The sequence below is a fragment of the Callorhinus ursinus genome, unplaced genomic scaffold (assembly GCF_003265705.2).
Source record: "Callorhinus ursinus isolate GAN/ISIS: 27379988/994484 unplaced genomic scaffold, GSC_fseal_2.0 scaffold27, whole genome shotgun sequence".
Classification (NCBI taxonomy): domain Eukaryota; kingdom Metazoa; phylum Chordata; class Mammalia; order Carnivora; family Otariidae; genus Callorhinus; species Callorhinus ursinus.
In genome coordinates, this window is record NW_027397089.1 from 13,012,547 (window position 1) to 13,032,041 (window position 19,495).

At 36.0% G+C, this 19,495-nt stretch overlaps 1 protein-coding gene across 10 annotated transcripts in view; it reads left to right on the forward strand.

The window, feature by feature from the left end:
- Positions 1-2,058: 2,058 nt before the first annotated feature.
- SLCO1A2 (solute carrier organic anion transporter family member 1A2) overlaps positions 2,059-19,495 on the forward strand; it is a 41,893-nt gene continuing 24,456 nt past the window's right edge. For 3 of the 10 annotated variants that reach the window (XM_073877885.1, XM_073877888.1, XM_073877892.1), the window contains exons 1-6: positions 2,059-2,192; positions 2,535-2,656; positions 7,588-7,729; positions 11,961-12,093; positions 15,043-15,149; positions 17,389-17,535. In XM_073877885.1, coding sequence (XP_073733986.1) covers positions 2,597-2,656; positions 7,588-7,729; positions 11,961-12,093; positions 15,043-15,149; positions 17,389-17,535 — 589 coding nt within the window. In that variant the 5' untranslated portion in view covers positions 2,059-2,192; positions 2,535-2,596. Of the gene's footprint in view, positions 2,193-2,258; positions 2,425-2,534; positions 2,657-7,587; positions 7,730-11,960; positions 12,094-15,042; positions 15,150-17,388; positions 17,536-19,495 lie in introns of those variants that run through there. The other 7 variants (XM_073877887.1, XM_073877886.1, XM_025879902.2 and 4 more) reach the window with 7 other exon arrangements.

Here is a 19,495-nt window from a genome sequence, read left to right on the forward strand (position 1 = left end):
ACTAACAAAAGGGGTCTGTTCACATGACTGGCACTGGCAGGGCCATGAGGATATGAAGAAACAACGTGTGCATTTCCTGATTTGGAGCCAAAGTACTCAACAGTGATTGTGACATTAACTATTGGATTTCATGATTTTTTTTAAAATAAATAGATTTCATTGATTCATTTATTTATTTTCCTCCATTAAAATTTTTAAAATGGGGTCACCTGGGTGGCTCAGTCGTTAAGCATCTGCCTTCGGCTTAGGTCATGATCCCAGGATCCTGGGATCAAGCCCCGCATCGGGCTCCCTGCTCAGCCGGAAGCCTGCTTCTCCCTCTCCCACTCCTCCTGCTTGTGTTTCCTCTCTCACTGTGTCTCTCTGTCTGTCAAATAAGTAAATTTTAAAAAAATCTTGAAAATTTTTAAAATGTGTCTGAAAAGCTAAAATGTTTTAGGGAACGTTTAGTGTTAACTCAATCGCATTTAATTCCTTCCAGGTGCTTAGCTTCAAACAACTACCTCTTACCCCAATCAAGACAAATGTTTATAAAACTTCTCTCAAGACAATAAACACATTTTGAACAAATCTTTGAGGCATGGTGATAAAAACTGCTCAAGATGGGTACATAGTATCACAATGCAGAGAGGGAACTAGAAAATTCCTGTTTGTGGGGACTTTCTGTGTCACTAACTCCACATTCTATGTCCTGTGGTTGCCGCATAGGAAAAATAGGCATTTAGAATAGACATGACCTTAGCCACTAAAAAGAGTGAAGCTAACTTAGACGTGGGAGAGGAATAGGTTTTCTCCTTCTCTTATTGTTTAATTGCATGACCATAATTGGGCTCAGATATTGGCAAGGAGCAAAGAAGGGGAAAAAAGAGAGGAGGAAGACTGGATTCTAAATTGTGAGAAGGAAGAAATGAGGACAGTTGAGAGGTTTGTGATAAAAGCAGATATATTACAAACGAGGACCAAAGACTAGCAGTACCCATTCTTTTGAAAAATTGACCCTATCTATTGGTTTTTCCAAAACTAGTGCCATGTACTTGCTCTGTAATTAAGGTGACTTGGCGTTACATGGGGTGGATTTCAGCATGAGTTCATTTGTATGCTATTCAGATTTGCCAAGACTGTCTCTAATAATTTTCATGTCTGATCTACCAAGTTTTCACCACTTACATACCAAACAATTTTTATTTGGTCATATGCTGTTCAGTTGTATTCTAATGTGTTTTATTTAAAAGTTTTACCTTTTCCAATAAAAACGTAAGCTCCTTGCGATCTGGGTCCAAGTCCTTTCCACAGAGGCTTACACCTTTCTAACTGGTTTATATTGTCTACAGGACAGCTTACTGTCTTGTTCACAGCTAAAATCCTGTGCTTAGCCCTATGGTTGGTACATAGCAGACTTTCAAGAAATGTTTCTTATGTCTGCGAGAAGATGAGTAAAGAGAACTAAGCTCAAACATAATTGTTCAGTGGCTGTTGCCTTAATGTGTGTAGGGAAGTGGGATTCAGCAAATGTATAGAGGCAAAGCAATTAGGTTTTATAAATTCGTGCACTGAGGATCACTTGTTAAGTGGATATTGTTCAGAAGATTTTAATATGTTAATGCTGGGTACTACTAAGGTATCATTCTGGCAACTTGAAGTAGATTTACTAGAATATAAATATTGTCTGAGTGGAACACTTTGCTTTTGGTGCAAAATAATGCCCTAGTTTCAAGACACAAGCAGACAAAATCTTTGACAAAAGGTTAGTAGAATTTAATAGTTTAACTCATCTTTTTGTTTTACATATAAAAATGTGTGCCTATGTAATATATATGTGTGTAAATACACATATATCTGTATTTATTATATGTGTAGGCATATAGATCTCCACTTATATGTTTGGTCTTCTTCTAAACCTCACATTATAACTTGGAACTGTAGGATTCTTTTCCAGATCATAGAATTATTTGTTATTTTTACTTAGGCTATTTCCATGATTAAAATTCCATATCCCCCCAGGTTTCCGTGATTCAGCTGTGCCCCAGAAAACGTCTCCCTTCCTGAAACTCCAGGGAAGTCTTGGAACGCAAAGAACTTGAAGAGGGAGCCTGGCCAAATAGAGATTTTTGAGCCTTGGTAGGCTTGCTGAAGCAGATTTTTAGCACAAACACAAATCAAAGTCTTTGTGTACTTAAAAGCAGCATTTTCATGTAAGTCCAAAAAGCTCACTTTGGTTCTATTTGTTTGGCTAAAGAAATGAAAAGCTTTGTTTTAACCACGTGGTCATTATTTTGCAAGGGGACCTAGCAAAATATTCTAATATCTTTAATCTCACTAAAGACTAACTAAAGTTATTTGATGTAACTTTCTCAATAGAAAATTAGCAACTAAATCTTCTCTAACGTCATTATTTTCTTTTAGATCTGAATCAAAGCTTCTCAGGTATTTTTGTAATACAATGGAATCTGATTGTTACTCAGATTCCATGTTTTCTTCAAAAGAATGATGATTTATGATTTTGTCAGTTAATAGCTTTTTGTCTCCTTTAAAAGGATAGAACTAAGAAATATCAAGATTTAAAACCTAAATACCTTGGAACACTCAGAAGAACAACATGGCAGAAACTGAGAAAAGAATTGAAACCCATAGAATACGATGTCTTTCCAAGCTGAAGGTATGGACTCGTGTGTGTGTGTGTGTGTGTGTGTGTGTGTGTGTGTGTGTGTGTACCTTTTCTTTTTTTTTTTTAACCTAGAGCTTGTAAAGTTGCTCACATGAAGTGATTTAATGTTAATGTCACATTACCTGATATACTGATAATTTCTTGCTTTGCTGAGGTTTGTTTTAAACTGAGAGTTGAATAGGGCTATTGATTCAGGCAATTTAATCAGAAATGGTTTTGAGGAACTTAAATGGAAGATAAGGTCTTAAAGTTTTCAGGCACATAATATATTACACCAGGATTTAATTTGTTGTATCAAAAGGCCATTTCAATGCTCACCCTTGTAGGGTTTCTAGTCCAGAGGAGTATGAGGGTCTCTCCTAGAAAATGGTTCTATGGACAGAAATGCTTTGTCTATATGCATGCAATGATTTCTTCACAACAAGCCAGTAAAACAAATGTTTACTTCAAACTTTGGCAACATAACAATCATTCTCTGTAAGAATAATGCCCGTTTTGTTAGCTGTTTCTGGCATTCTTGCCTATTTCAGAGCAAATTCTTTTCCTATATCTTCAAAGCCATTTGCCTTCAAAGAAAATTTGAATTTGTTTTAAACCAAGGGATCTGGAAATTTGTCTGGATTCTACAGCTAGTGCCGCAAGTGATTTCCAGACTTAAACTGCCACCAATATTCTCCCTGTCAAAGTTTGTTTTCTCTTCACACACATGTAGGGAAAATCTACACATGTGCATAAAAGTGGAGAATTATGACCTAGATCTAAAAAACTACTTTTGCCTAAAATGCCACATTAATTATTTTAAAAATTCCTCTTAAATTGTCCCCCAATTCTCATGTCCTTCTTCTAAAATTGAGTGTTAAAAATAAGGATCTAGGCTCAGGATCCCCGTGTTCATACCTAGATTCAACTGCATACTTGCCATGTGACCTTGGACAAGTTCCTTAACCTCTTTGTGCTTCAGCTTTCTTATTTGAAAAAGCTAACAACAATACTCTTATTTCATAGGATTTTTTCCTTTTTATAAACTTGGAAAAATGACTAGAATATTGTAAACATTCAATAAATATTAGCTATTATTATTGATAGCATTATATGTTAACTAACTGGAATTTAAATAAAAACTTGAAAGAAAAAATTAATAGCATTTGTGTGTAAAAGTCAAGTCAATCAGGGAAAGACAATTATCATATGGTTTCACTCATGTGTGGAATGTAAGAAACAGTGCAGAGGATCATAAGAAAAGGGAGGGAAAACTGAATGGGAAGAAATCAGAGAGGAAGACAAACCATGAGAGACTCTTAACTCTGGGAAACAAACAGAGGGTTGCTGAAGGGGGCGGGTGGGGGGATGGGGTAACTGGGTGATGGGCATTAACAAGGGTACGTGATGTGATGAGCACTGGGTGTTACATACAACTGAGGAATTACTGAACACTACATCTGAAACTAATGATGTTGGCTAATTGAATTTAAATAAAAAAATAAAAGTCAAGTCAGGGGTTATTTATAAATAATTGCTCTTAATTTAATATTTGCTTACTTTGGAGTTTGGCAAGATTAGATACTGATGTTCATGTTATGGCAAAATATTGAGAGGACAAGTTTATCAGGTAAAACTGGGCACCAACTGCTTAATAGTCAGATTTTTTTTTTGTTTCTCTGAACTTAGAAATATGCATATTAAACAAAATTCTTTAGAAAGCATCAGAGGACTGTCCTCAATAAGTTTGCCTAAAACTCTGGGCATTACTGTTAAATGCTAGTAGGATAGCTTCATAAAGATAGAGGTTATTTTGCACCAGACATGAGTCATAATAGCTACGGGTTGCTTTCACTTTGTGACTAGAACCAAACTGTTTAGGCAACCCATCTAGGTGTTTTAGGAAAGAACATTGGGGTCATGATTCATCTAGTTTCCTCTCTTAAAGTGTAAAATAAAATAAATTATTCTCCCAAATATGATTCATATGTTCTTTGGTAGACCTTACTTTTAAATATAAAACCTGAATTTTAAAACCATATGAAAATTTTATATTCTCAGTCATGTGTTCTGCAAAGATTTATAGTGTGGAGTCAGTTTCTACAAATGACATTTACTATAAAAGAATAAACAACTGGAGATATAGCTGTATTATCTTCTCAGGCATGTAATGGTTTTGACTCATATTGAGCCTTATACTTAAATTTCCCAGGTCTTTTTCACATAAATTTCTATTCAGATTTCTCCAGATGAATTGGTACAGCCAACTCAGCTTAGGAGTATTTATTTAATCCTATTACATTTCATCTTATATTCAGCCCACTTTCAGCTCTGACCACTTCTTCAGGATGTTTTTGATTATTTCATCTGTCATTCATTCAACAAACTTGTATTGAGTGCCTACTATTCTTTAGGCATTTACTAGACACCAAAGATACAAAGGTAAATAATATATGGAACCTATATTTGAATTGTTCACAGTATAGTGAGGGAGGAGGTCATAGGCATCCAAGCTTATATATAAAGTGTATTGTGGTAAGAGCTATAATAGAGACAGTACACAGCAGGTAGGTAACGAGTGAGTAGGCAAGGCTGCCTGGGGAGCCGAGAGACAGGAAGGCTCCACATTAGAAACGATGATAGAGCTGAGAATAGAGATAGAGTATGCATTTATCAGATGCATAAGGGGAAGGAAAACTTTACAAGTGGAATGCCATCCTGTAAAAGGCACTGAGATGTGAAATGGCATGGTGAATTAAGAAACTGTAAGTAGAACGTTATGTCCAGGGACAAGCAGCAGGATATGATCCTGAGATATGGATGAGACACCGTTTGCCATCTAAAAAAGTAGAGATTTTTCTTGTGGGAAATCACTAAAACATTTTAAGAAGTGAAATCACATGCTAGTTATGCATTTTATTAATTCATTTGACAGATATTTACTAAACTCCAAATTAGTGGTGGTGGCAAGGGGAGGGAGTGTAGGTGTGGACAAGACTAGAGGCAACTAAGTAATGCTGGCAATTGTCTTAGCTAAATTGTGTGTTCATTTGAGAGATTTCAGCATATGGATGATAGGGAAAGCTATGGGAATAAGTGAGATTTCTTAGGGAGAGCACATATAGCACAAAGAGTGGAAGGTACAAGACAAATCCTGAAGGGGTTGACTAAAGAGAAGACTGAATAGAAAGAGTCTAGCAGGCAGGTGGACATACACATATGCATGGGGGGAGGGAATTTCAGGAAGAAAAGAGATTAGCCGGGTCAAATGAATCAGAGACATCAGGTTAGTTGAGGACTAAGAAGTATCTACTGAACTTGGAAACTAAGAAGGTGCTTTTGACCTTTTGTGGAGTAGCTTCAGGAGAGGCCAGACAGTAGGAAACTAAAGGGTGAACGGAAGGTTAGAGTCTAGGCAATAAACCTAGATTATTCTTCCAAACAGCCTGATGGGAGCTGGAGTAGCAACTATCAGGGGCTAGGGAAAAAATAAAATTTTTTAAAGACAGAAATATCTTGAATATACTTAGTAGGGAGAGAGGCAGTAAAGGGTGTGAGGTTGAACATAGAGGATAGAGTATTTACTGATAAATCATGATCTCAAATGGGAAGAATGGATTCAAAAGCACGGGTGGAGGAATTTTATTGTACTGGAAAAGGGACACCTATCCTTTAAAGGAAGGAAGGGAATTAGAGGGGCAGAGATGGAGGTAAGTTTGATGATGACGTTGCGGAGATCATTTGCTGGTCATGAAAAGCACCTGACTGGCTTGAAGACTGAGAAATAGAAAAGACTGTGAATAATTTTGAAGGGAATGTGCAGGTACAATATAAATTGTGGGGTTGGTTCAAGATTGGGAATGTGAAAGGTGGAGGGGTGAGGATTTTAGGGATTTGAGTATGCTGGCTAGAGAGCAGACTGAATTGTCTCCAAGGATGGAATTGTCATCAGGAAACATCTTTAAGTGGGACCAAGGAAAAAGTCCTATGGCATAGGGTTGGAAACCACCATTCAGGACAACCTAAATCTATTCATCACTAATTTGTTGGTCCTGAAGCAGTGCTTAATCTACCTAATTATACTATTACCCAGTATATAACACTCATTTGCCAAGCCCTCTATTGAAATCTAAGTCTGTTTCTTTCTAATTTAATAAAACTATCAAAATTTTGACTTTTCCACATTTTTAGTAAGATCCTGCTAGCTTTTGGTGATCACAATAGTTCTATTTGTTAAGTTGTCCTTGACTTTTGTTATGGATCACGTCAACCTGACTGTCTTCTGAAACTCTATCAGTATATAGGAAATGTGATTCAATACATGGAAATTTATTGTATTCATATTCATTCCTTAAAGCAAATACCTGGTCAGTTTAGAAACATTTTTATAATGGTTTATAATTACTTTAATATAATATATATAAACATATATATATATATATAACATATAACATTGCTTTAAATAAATAAACTGGGAGTGAGCAGCAATCTGATGTTGCATAATTTGCCTATTACTTTGGAGAGACCCTGAGCAAATTTGCTATAGAAATAATGTCTTTGTGTAATGCCACATTCCTTTTTTTATTATCGTATATGTCTTCTTTGTACTACAGATAGCATTATAGTGCTGAAGATCTATTTAAACTATTAGCTATATCTTATTTAGAGTGGCTGTTTCTGTGTATGTACAAGATATGCCTATAAAATAATGAGGCTACAACTACTTACAAAATTCAATATTACTAATCAGGCCTATTTTGAGTTTTCAAAGAGATAACATGGCATGAAAGACCAGAAGAACAGACCACATTAAAAGTTTTTTGCATATTCAAGGGTTACTTACGTTGGAGACAACCATTCTTATGGTAGAAGATATTTTGTTAATAGGTGGCAAATACAAAAATAAATTTTTCCTGTGTTTTTTAATATTCTTTTCTCCCTAGATGTTTCTTCTGGCAATAACATGTGCATTTGTATCCAAAACACTATCTGGATCTTATATGAATTCCATGCTCACACAAATAGAGAGACAATTCAACATCCCTACATTTCTAGTCGGATTTATTAACGGGAGCTTTGAGATTGGTAATGAATTATTTTTGCATTACTTCTTTTTATATTTTATCTATAAAACTAGTCTGAATTTTATTCTCCTTATTTGCAATTTTAGGAATAATCTGGCTAGTCTAATCTGACTGAATAATGTGTTTTCCAAAATGAATGGATAGCCTTGCTAACTTTGGAATCTTCTTAGAAACAATTCATTTAAATATTATCCCCCAAATAACACCTAAATATTGCCACATATCCAACCATTGGACTTTTTATTCTAATAGTTTTTTGGTCATCTAGAATGAGTAGCAGAGTATTTAGAATTTTTATATTTAATCTATCATTTGATATTCTTAAAACTCTATCTTCCTATTTAGAAGATATATATCATGGAAAACAAAGAAATCTGTTTTCTAAAGGAAAACATGAATATTTTTCTTCTCCTGCTGTTTCTGGGAGGTTAACAATTCTTCTTTCTAAGTGCAGAGGGAAAAAGAAACTGTTTTCACATCTCCCTGAATTTATTTCAGAAACAGACTCTAGGAAAGAATAAAATCTGTTCTTACTGTCTGATTTTTGTGGAGGACTGGGAAGATGTGAAGACACGGGAAGAATGAGGAAGAGAGAGATTTCTCCTGTAAACAAAGCTGCATAGAAATATGAATACTGTTCTTTCACAGTTTTAGAGTAGCTTCTGCTTCCTCCAAGGTGAAAGTTACCTTTAATATACTTAATCAATATCTGGAAGAAAAATCAGGATTGAGGAGAGGCAAAGCTGAAACAGGTGATGCTTGATCTTGTCTCTTAGTGTTTAACTTATCCCCCCAACCCAACTCCGTACCACTTGTGGGCTGGATCCTGGTGATGGAGTTAGAAATAACTCTTTATACAGTCCTGCCTGGACTCAGCTCACAATCTAAGGGAGGGCATCGATGTACAATAATAATTTTAATTGAATGCAGTAAGTTCGGTGGCATAGACAGATGCAAAGTCCTATGGGAACATACATCAAGACACAGCCTTACTTAGGGAAGATGTTGGAGGATGAGTAAAAAGTTTTCTAGGTGAAGAAAGAGGGATGAGTGTGGAGGGAATTCCAATAGAAGAAGCATAAGGGCAAGGTAGTGTAGTAATTTGTATGGGGAGTAACACTCAGCCCAATATTATTGGCTCACAAAGCTGATGTGGGAATTATTAAGATAGGAGTCTGGAGAAATGGGCAGCAGTGAGAAATCGACTATGGTTAGCCTTGTGTGTTTGCTATGGAACGTGCGTAAAGTAAAAATTATAAAAGTAAAAAGAAACCCCATTTTATTTGAATAAAATCATCAAAATATTAAAACAACTGGTCATATAGTAGTATTTGTGCTTACCAATACATTAAATATAATACCTACACTAATTTTTTTAAGTAATAAGTAGGGTTAATATTTTGAGGTACCTGAAACAACTGTAATGCCAAATGCAAATATCTACAAATTTATTGGTGGCAATCTGTGAAAAAAATCATAAGTACTGTTAATGCTACCATAGTTTGTACCTCCTCTCACTATCAAAGAGAATGCTAATATTAATTTTAACTAAATCTTAGTGAAAATAAAGATGCAACTTTTTTTCTCACTCAAGTTCATGGAACCCCTGATTTTTATCTTTGGACTCCTTAGAGGTTTGTTTATACACTGCAGGTTAAGAGCACCTATTCAAAATGAAGGTCAGATTTGCTCTGAAGCAGGGCCATGCTTGTGGCTATGTTAGAGATACATTTGAAGGTGGCCAGCCAACCAGAGAGGATCCTAGCAGGCCAACACAAAAGCACGAGAGAGCTATCTGCGTCTGAGTCAGGATCATACTGGTAGAAATACAGAGAAGAGGGTGACCTACAAAATATTTAGGAGTTAAGTTCCTGAGAACCTAGTGACAGACTGGATGTGGCAATGAGAAAAGCAGGAATCCCCAGGTTTACAGCTTGGGCAGTGGAGTGGGTAGTGGTGCTGAGGCAGGAAATAGGAGAAGGGGACAAGGTTGTGGTGGTGGCTATGGGGATGACGATGAGTTGTGTTTAGGCAAATTATTTGTGGTATTAGCAGTGAGGCCTTTGAGTAATGATGTCTGCTTGGCAGTTATATGAGCTAGAAGCATTGGAGGAGCTGTTTGGGCTGGAGCCACTGATTACTGAGTAAACACGTGGTTGTTAAAACTAAAGAACATAAAAAAAAAAAACAAAAAAAAACAAAAAAACTAAAGAACAGACGAGGCTATTTAGGGAGAAGGTGCAGGGAGATAAGTACCATGGACAAAGGGTGGATCCCTCAGGTGCACCAATACTTAAGGAACAGGTGGAAGAAAAGAGCCCACAAAAGTGTTAAGAGAAGGAATAGTCAGAGAATTAAGAGGGGAAGCAGGAGAGAGTGTTATGATAGATACCAAGGGAGTAGAAGTTTCCAAAAGAAGAATTTGTGAGCAGTCTCAAAAGCATTAGACATATCCAGTTAGACAAGGATAGAAAACTATCCCCTGGGTTTTATGATATGATAATTGATGATTTTGGCCAGGGCACTTTTAGCTGAAGAGTAGATAGAGAAGCTAGAAGGCAGAGAGAGAGCAGTGACTTTGGGAAAGAATGAGGGGAAGAAGTGGAATCTGTGACTACAGATGACTGTCGGTTTGGAGGGAAACTAGAAAATATCTGTAATTAAAATGCAGCAGAGAGGGAGAGACTTAAAATGTATGAGAAAGATTTTAATTCTTGGACTAAGTTGCTGGAGAAATGGAGTGGCCAGATAGGGTGTTAGACCTTGGATGGTCAGATGGGCACCACAACCTCTGAAACTGAAGGAAGGTGGAAAAGCCATTAAGGTGGGAAACCTGACTGCCCCAAATTTCTTGACACAGTTTGAAGTATTAACTATGGAATGTGAGTGGCAATAGGTGGCTTGAGAAAAATGGTGAAGATCTGAAATAATTGCTGAAGGGAAGAGGAGAGGTAATTTACAGATGCCAATAAATGCATTAGTTTGCTTACCTTTCCTCAGTAATTTTTATAGACAGTGTTCTCCATACCTTTGATAAAAATATTATCTATCCATTTCTATTCCCTCTCATGGTGATTATTTTACCAACAGAGAAAGGCAGCTTGAAAAGCTCACCCTTACATGGAGAGAAGGCTCTTCCTTTCTTCTCATTTCAAAAATGGATATGGCTTTTGAACGGTGGCTTTCTAGAGATAATACTTTCAACGTGGATGGCTTTGATGATGGGGATTTTAGAAACCTAGGGAGGCCAGTGTGGTGGCCCTTGGTGAGGCACCATCCATATGAAACAATATAGGCACTGACATTTCTTCTTAACAAGGCAGACTAGAGCAAAACAGATATGGAAAGAAAAGTCTTCAAAATACACACTACTACTTGGAAAATTATTAACAACTTGAGGGAGAGTTTTTTAAATTTTTATCATTCTCAAGCTCATCATAGAGATTTTCCTTATGTAGAGTAGATCAGGGAAAATATTGATCACTGAATTTAAAATGTATCGTATGAGAACTTCCTCATGTGTTTGGTTCTTTCAACCCTTTATGCCATTCTTATCAAGTCTTGTCCATTGGAATGGGACCTCCTCAATTAGTTTCTTTACCCTTAAACTTCATCCTAAGATGTGGATAAATTTTTCATTGAATTTACTTCTCAAAGCAAGACTTACTTCTAAGACCCAGTTGGAGAAGTGAAGACCTACTGTTTTTTACTTCTAAGGAGATAAGTAAAAATAAACATAGATCTCTGGCTTGGATATATTGACCAATATGTAGTTATATTTAAATCATGAGTTAAAACATATATCTATCTGAATTTGACTTTGGCTTCTCTTTTCAAGCTTGGAGGAGACATGGAAGGAAAGGCCAGAGGTGACATACAGTCTAACACCTACTTTGGCATCCCATTTTTCTAAGCTACATAATCACACACAGAGTCTTTAACATCTCTCAGAACCATTGCCCAGTCCCACTGCCTTCTCTTCTTCTGCCCTCTTTAAATGTTGGTGTACCACAGAGATCTGTTTACATATTTGTTGACATTGTGAAACAGAGTCCTTCTTCAAGGCACGAGTTGTGTCTTATTCATTTATTGCTTCATGCATCCCTAGCACCAGTCCTGGTATTCGAGGTAGTTTTTATACAATAAATGCCAGATAGTAAATGATTGGATGAAGCTAAGCTATTGTTCATTCTTATTGAAATATTCATTTTTTTATCTCAATTTTTTCCTAGGAAATCTTTTGTTGATTATATTTGTGAGTTATTTTGGAACCCAATTACATAGACCTATACTGATTGGTGTCGGATGTGTGGTTATGGGCGTAGGGTGTTTCTTACAATCTCTACCTCATTTCCTCATGGACCGGTAAGTATTCCAGTTTCTGATGACTTTTTAAGCTCAACTTTTGATTGTATGGAATGAAACTTGAAATTTCCTTTCTAGGAGCAATACTTCCTAAAAGCACAGAGCACCACAATGGGAGCTGAAAGATGCAGATTCCGTTCCACCAGTCTCTTGTGCTCTGGGCTGCCTTGCTTCACTTACATAGTCACATTTTTCCACCTCTGAAACAGAGATTTGGGATTTTATGGAATGGAGTCTGATGAAAAAGTTTTAGGACCTGGCAAAATGTGGGCTTATTCTTTTCCGGGGACTATTTAGACACTTCTAATTACAATGAGGTTCTGTTTACTTGTATGTAGGTCACTAAGAGACAGGCCAGTCTGAGGGTTGATTTTTACTTTAATTTTACCAAAGTAATACGTGCACCAACTTGTAAAATTAAAATTATATTGAAAAAATTTGTCCCCTGTCCCTTCAACATTTTCCATACTACTGCTTTCCTGGAGTAGCTACTTGCAACTCTTTTAGTTTTTTCTTCTGCTATTTGCCTCCATGGTTCTAAGTAAATGTTCATCCTTTTAGTTGTTAATACTTTTGTGTTATGTAATATATATTGATTTTCTGCTATAAAATTATATTCACTATTTCCATGTGGATGACTATGTAAGTATCTTTCACTGCTGAACCATACTGTCATTCCTTTCTTATATCATCTTTATTTTCCTTGGATTTAATAATTGTTCCCTTTTTATTTGAGTCATTTTCTTTTTATCTCTCACTAATCATCACCAAACTCTCCACTGATAGGGCAACATCTCAAAATGCTCTTACATGTCACAGGGCTTCCTTTTTTTCTTAGAGATACCTCTATGTCTCCATCAATCCTCTGTCTGAAATCTGAACTGGAATCTCCCAGGCTTGGTGCATGGCTCCTTCCTTGAAATTTTCCCTCACCATTATCCTTGGGAATTTTCCAATGACTCTTTTGTTCTTTGAATGTATCTTTTTAAGGAATATTTTGTTCTTCTTTCAAGAATGCAATGTCTTTTTCCATTTAATTTTCTTCATCTCTCTTCATTCTCTGTTTTCTCTGAATGTACAGTTTTTATTTGTTTTGTCTCTATCTTTACTATTACAGGCTTTCCCCATATATCTGGTGGTTCTTGGTTATCTATTCATATTTAAGAGAGAGGAATAACAACAACAAGCTAACTGGAAGTTCTCTCTGTGTGTATAAGTCTTAATTAACGGAGGACTTCTTTATAGGGTGATTTGTACAGCGACTGGTTATTTTTTAGTGGCTCAGAACTGCCCATAAACTATCAGCACATAGGAGTGGGAATCTCATTTTTCGGTATGTTGATTTTTTTAGCCTAATATCTGCAGTTTTTAGTATGGCTTCCCTATCCTCAGTGTCTATTTAGTCTCTTGAGCAAAGGCCACATTCAGTTGCAATGGCAGAGGATGTCTATAAGGGCTTAACTGGTCTTTATACACACTTTAAAGCAATCTTCTTTTGGGTCTATGCATACTCTCACTTTAGAAGTATCTTGCTTCTTGCCTGAAGTTTTCTAGGTTTGTGTGGCATGTGTTTAGTTGCTCTCCTACAGGCACTTACTCAGGGCTGTGTTTCTCATATCTACAAATTCAGTGATCACTCAACTGCTTTTCCATTTTCAAAATCCTATTAAACGCTCTCTTTTTGTCACATCTTCCCTTCTCTTTATCCACATGACATTATGCCTTTCCTTTCCTACTTTAAAATCCATTTATTACCATTTTGCTGATATTTGGGGAATGAGTGGGCATGGAATGAGTTATTGGGTTTTAAGTAGGTAATTTAAATGAAAAAGATATTTTAACTTTCAGATATTTCTGAAGGGATCAGAGGTTTCAAGGCAAAGAATTTCTATTGTTCTTTTATTTCCTTTCCTATCCTAACCCATCCTATCCAAGACAATGTCAGGTAATATTCAGCTATTATTTTCACTTCTTTCTACACTCTGCCAAAGGTATTATTCTTTTCTTTCTTTTTTTTGTCTGAAGCTTCCATGTCTCATGGGATCATGGGTGTGGAGACAGAAGCCTTTGTCCATGATTCACAGCCAAATTCTATGGGTATGACTGGGCAGTTATTCTAAGGGGAAGGTATTTTAACCCTTTTTATTATGTTCTATAACATAGTAATTAGGACTATTGGTGACATCCAAGCATAACACTCTTTAGCTCATTTGAAACTCAGAAAGGCAAGTTTTCTTTGGCATTCTCTAATAGAAATATAGAAACCAATCCAGTGCAATTTCTAACAAAGAGAGCTGGACATATTTTCCTCCATTGTTGCAGCAAGTAATTTTCTTTCTGAGAAAGGGCATGTGGATCTTGTGGTAATTTGCCTAAGATATATGGTCACAGTTTATTAACACTTTTGTTCTCATGAGAAGAGAAAAAGGCATTACATTGTGACGCCACAGTGTTTGAGATTCTCCTAAGCTTTCTCATTATGATGGGTACATGTTTTGTTTCTCTGAGGGCATTAATGAACACGTGAAGGAATTATTGTTTGGATTCTCAGAAAGTGGGAGACGTTTTTGTTGTGTTGTTTTTCCCCCCAAAGCCTTTAATTACACTTTGTTGAGTCTATTATTTTTCTTGGTTTTTGTTCCTTATCCCACAGTAATTATTTCCAGGAAATGATCACCTAAAAATCACTGAAGGTTGATGCCAGATAATTTAAAAGGTATACCATCCCCCTACAGATAATTGAAAGCTAGCTGTCAAGTGATTGTACGTTGACAGTGAGTGGCAAGTTCTTTTCAGTGATATTAATTTATGATGATTAGGTGGCAAAATGAAATATTTCCTGGATTTGGATGTTGTGTCTTATGTGAAGCAGGAGTTGTTAACCTGCACAATGCTCACGTTGTCTTCATTGGCTCCTTAACATCACCATGTTTCCCTGTGTTCATACAGATATGAATATGAATCTACAGTTTCAGTTTCAGGCAATTTGTCCTCAAACAGTTTCTTGTGTATGGAAAATGGAACCCAGATTTTCAGACCAACAGAAGATCCATCAGGTTGTCTACTTCATTGTATTGCTTTCTGTTCAGTGAATTTGTAACTGAACACTTTCTGCTGAGGGGCTTTGAATGTTATTAAGTTTGGTTAAGTGAGTAAGGTAAATGAACAAAAGAAATTTTATTTTTTTTCAGAGATTTTGGAGGAGATCATGGAGGGAAATAGAAATGGCTCATAATTTAAATGTTATTCCTCTTATATTTGAATATACTTAATGTCTTATCTGTTCTTTGTAATGGTTATTTATTTATTTATTTATTTATTTATTTATTTATTTATTTATTTTTGCTATGGTTATTTAAAAATAAGTCAACAACATCTATCCAAGGACGACTTAGAGTTAATTCCATAGAGGAAAACCTCTTAGAAAGATGGATTTAGGCTGATGATTTGTAAGTGAGTAATAGAAATAAAAACAAAAAGATGTGCGTTATAGCCCTGATCTTCTATAGCAGAGAAAGCAGGCAAGTATGCTATAACCTTGATTTACTCTATTCTCTTTCTGCTGAAGTAGGAACTTGTCTTTCTGCCCTACTTCTTCCTCTTTACCAGAGATACTACTTTATAGTCTGACAAAATAGTGGTGCTTCTTCTGGCTTTCTGAGGGCACAGGCACCAACATGCCAGCTTCTACTCCTTCATATGTTAAGGGACCTCCTATATAATCTTCTGGTGATGCTTAGTCTGGGAGTAACCCATTGATTGACCTCAGACCAGATGCTTAGTCTGGAAGTAACCCATTGATTGACCTCAGACTGGATGCTTAGTCTGGAAGTAACCCATTGATTGACCTCAGACCAGAACTTTCTCTTCCTGTGATGGGGACATTTTTATGCTGGATTCATATCAGTGGGGGTTACATTGGTCCCCAAGGCTGGGAATTTCACTGCTGGCATGGAATCAGAGGAAACTAAACAGCTTCTCGGAGTATAAGAATAGCTGTCTCAGAAGCTCTAAGCCAAAGCAACTCTCTGGGGAAAGAAAGAAACAAACAAACAAAAAAAACCAGTGACATCAATGGTGGCCTATATTCTCTTCTTAAACTGACTTTTGCCAAAGACTGACCTAGGTCTTATTTTCTATTTTTTAAAAATATGCATTGTAATATTTAAATCAAAACCTTTCCAGTCTAGTGAATCTCCAGAAAAGTACATTAATTCTTTGATCACCTGACATGTTAAATTTTGTCCTGGAGTAGGCCTAGAATTTGCCTATGATCTCTAGACACAAATCACTGCGCTCACCATAAAAAAAAAAAAAAAAAAAAAAAAAAACAACAACACATGAATACCCAGAAATGGACATTATGATTTTCTGGACTGGGAAAGACTGAGAGATAAACCTCATAAGATATTTCCAGGCCCAGCTGTGCTCAGGAGCCTCACATCTGTGAGTACCTGGGCAGATTATAGGACACAAAAATAAGTTGTCATTCACTTTCCTGAAAACATGACTCCACAGAGTATCCTCTTGGCTTGATAGCTATATTGGCTTAGAACAGAATTGCCTGTTTTTAGACAACTGCCTATCTTCCTCCCTTTCATTCTTTTGACCTACTCTTTGTTATTTTACTAAGCAGTACTGCTCCAAGGATTGGGGTGGGTTTCTCTGTTAAAAATTATTTGGTGGTTACAGTATACAGTAGGTTCTACAGAGAAAATGTGATTACTACCCAGTTAAATATTTTTAGTTTCTATAAAGTAATTAGAGCTATAGAGAACTCAAACTTCAGTGAGATTCTTATTTAAATCTTACAGTATCAGTTCTAGGGAGAGATATTTGTGGTTTTTTTCTCTTCCCTAAGTTAGTGTAGAAGTGGGGTAGCTCTCACAGCAGCTAACTGGGTTCGGTAGTTGATGATAAACGATCTCTCTGGGGGGAAAAAAGTTCTGGCTTTTAGTGTTTGTCAATTTCTGTGCGTAAATACTGTCATCAAACTACCAATGTGTTGCCATTAAATACTAAATTGAAAAGAGATGTGTATACTATTCATCTATCCCAACCCAGTAGGAATTGGCTCCAGGATATGACTTACATTTGACCATACCTAAGTACCCTGTCAGAAAATGCAAATGGGATGGTCCAATGATACATTGCTGACGTAGTAGTATAAATCATTGACAAGATGCCATGCCACATAAGAACTGTGAAATGTTTACCAAAAATGTAGAATTAAGTATTACCGATACTTTACTACCAAATCACTAATACAATATCTTTTTTCTTCTTTAAATACAGACTGTGTGAAAGAAGTTAAATCATTAATGTGGGTATATGTACTAGTAGGAAATATCATACGTGGAATTGGTGAAACTCCCATCATGCCTTTGGGTATTTCCTACATAGAAGACTTTGCCAAATCTGAAAACTCTCCTTTATATATTGGTGAGTTTGAAAATCTGCCTTAGCCTCTTCTCAGGAAAGGAAGTTCCTTACAGGTAGATGTCAATTACTCGGACTCAGTGATTTCCAGAATGACGACCAGAGTACCTTGGCACAGCTGGTAATCAATAAAAGTTTACTGAATTGAGCTAACTCCAAATAAGCCACTTTTCTGACTCTGCTTTTTGCTATTAAAAAATACCACTCATCTAGTTGCCCCCAGAGTTCTCTTTGACTCATCCATTTCTTTGGCACCACTCTATATCAAGTCTGTTAAGTGATTTAACAATGTTTTCTTTAAAATGTCTCATATTCAAAATCTTTCTATTTTCATTACCTCTATTTTTGTTCGGGTCTACTTCATCTGTAGATTATTATAACATCTTCATTAGCCACTAGCATTTTCTTTCAATTTCTTATAAACATTTTTACAGTATATTTTTTCTCAAATATTGTTTTAATCATGTCTTCTCTACCATGTCTATAAAACATGCTGGCTCTTTCTTTACTAAATTTGAGCTCTCCACTTATTACTCAGTCTATTTAGTTTCTTCACAATCTCTCCATGCTATTCAGGCTTTTTCAGATTCTTCACAAATATCTGGTTCATACTTTTGGGAATGTTTCTTGAAATTTCCTTTTCTAAAATCCATCAGTGTCACATCCCACAATAACCAAAATAAGATCTACCTTCTTATGTTGTCTTCCAATCTCCTAAATGTTCTTAATTTGTTATGAATAACTTATTTGTATTCTTTAGTTGTTCCATCTGTTGTTATTTACAAAAGTGTAACTTTTAGTCTGGAGACATTTTGCTATTAATGTAGACAAATATTTTAAGAACCAGAAATGTCAAAGAGGGTGAAAGAGGATCAGAACAGAGCTACCCATAACGAAGATAGGTCAAAATGTTTAGAGATCCTTACCTCAAGTAATCTTTGGCACTTTTTGATCACTCATTGATTTTGCAATAAGATTTTGCAATGTTTTTCTTTTCTGTCCTTTCAAATCCCTTCACGTACTTATCTTGAAAGAATACAAATGCTTGCCTGCAATAAATTAACAAACACCTTGTTATAATCTGTATTTATTTATTCAGTAAATACTAGGGCGTATAATATATGGAAATAATGGTAATAATCTCTATATGTACTAAGATGAATAAGACAGAGTCCATATAAGGTTTAGTATATAAATAACTACATAATTATTAATCAGCCAAATCTGATAAACACCTGTGTGTAATTAAATTTGAAAAAAATTAGACTTAAGAAAATGAAATAAATGTGCACATGCATATAATTAAATAACTATAAATCAATAAGCTATGTCATGGAAGAAAATAGTTCCATGTATGGCTTTGAAGTTTAGGAGAGAATATAAAAGCTAGAAATGAATTTTGAGAATCACTTATATAGAGAAAATAAATGAAATTGAGGGAGAAAAGTGAGTTTTGTCATGGGAAGCCATATATATAGTGAGAAATCCTAGGCTAAAACACTAGGGAACACTTTTAGTTATTGAGCAGAATAGGAAGAAGAAAATCAAAGGAGTAGTCACAAGGGAAAAAGTAAACAATAAGTGCATAGTTTTGCGAAAGTATTAGGAGGAAAATTCAAAAGAGGAGCTAGCCTGCAATGTCAAATAACATAAAGAGTTAGGAGAATGGAGACCAGAAAAGGACACCAAGTAAGTGGCAAAAAGAACACTGGTGCTACCTGCAAGTATTTTGAGAAGAATGTGGAAGGATTTGAGTAGATTCAGGAAGTGGTGAGGGTATAAATGCAGAGTCTAATGAAAGGAAAGAAAGCAGGGTGGATGTGAGATACTGTAATCAGTGAATAGGGGAGACTGAACCAACACAACAAAAGGCATGTTCAGTTGAGCAAGACCTCAGAGAAGATAGAAGGGTTGAGGTCAAGAAGTCAGGTCTGTGTACAGGAGGGGGCTAGCCTACGGAACC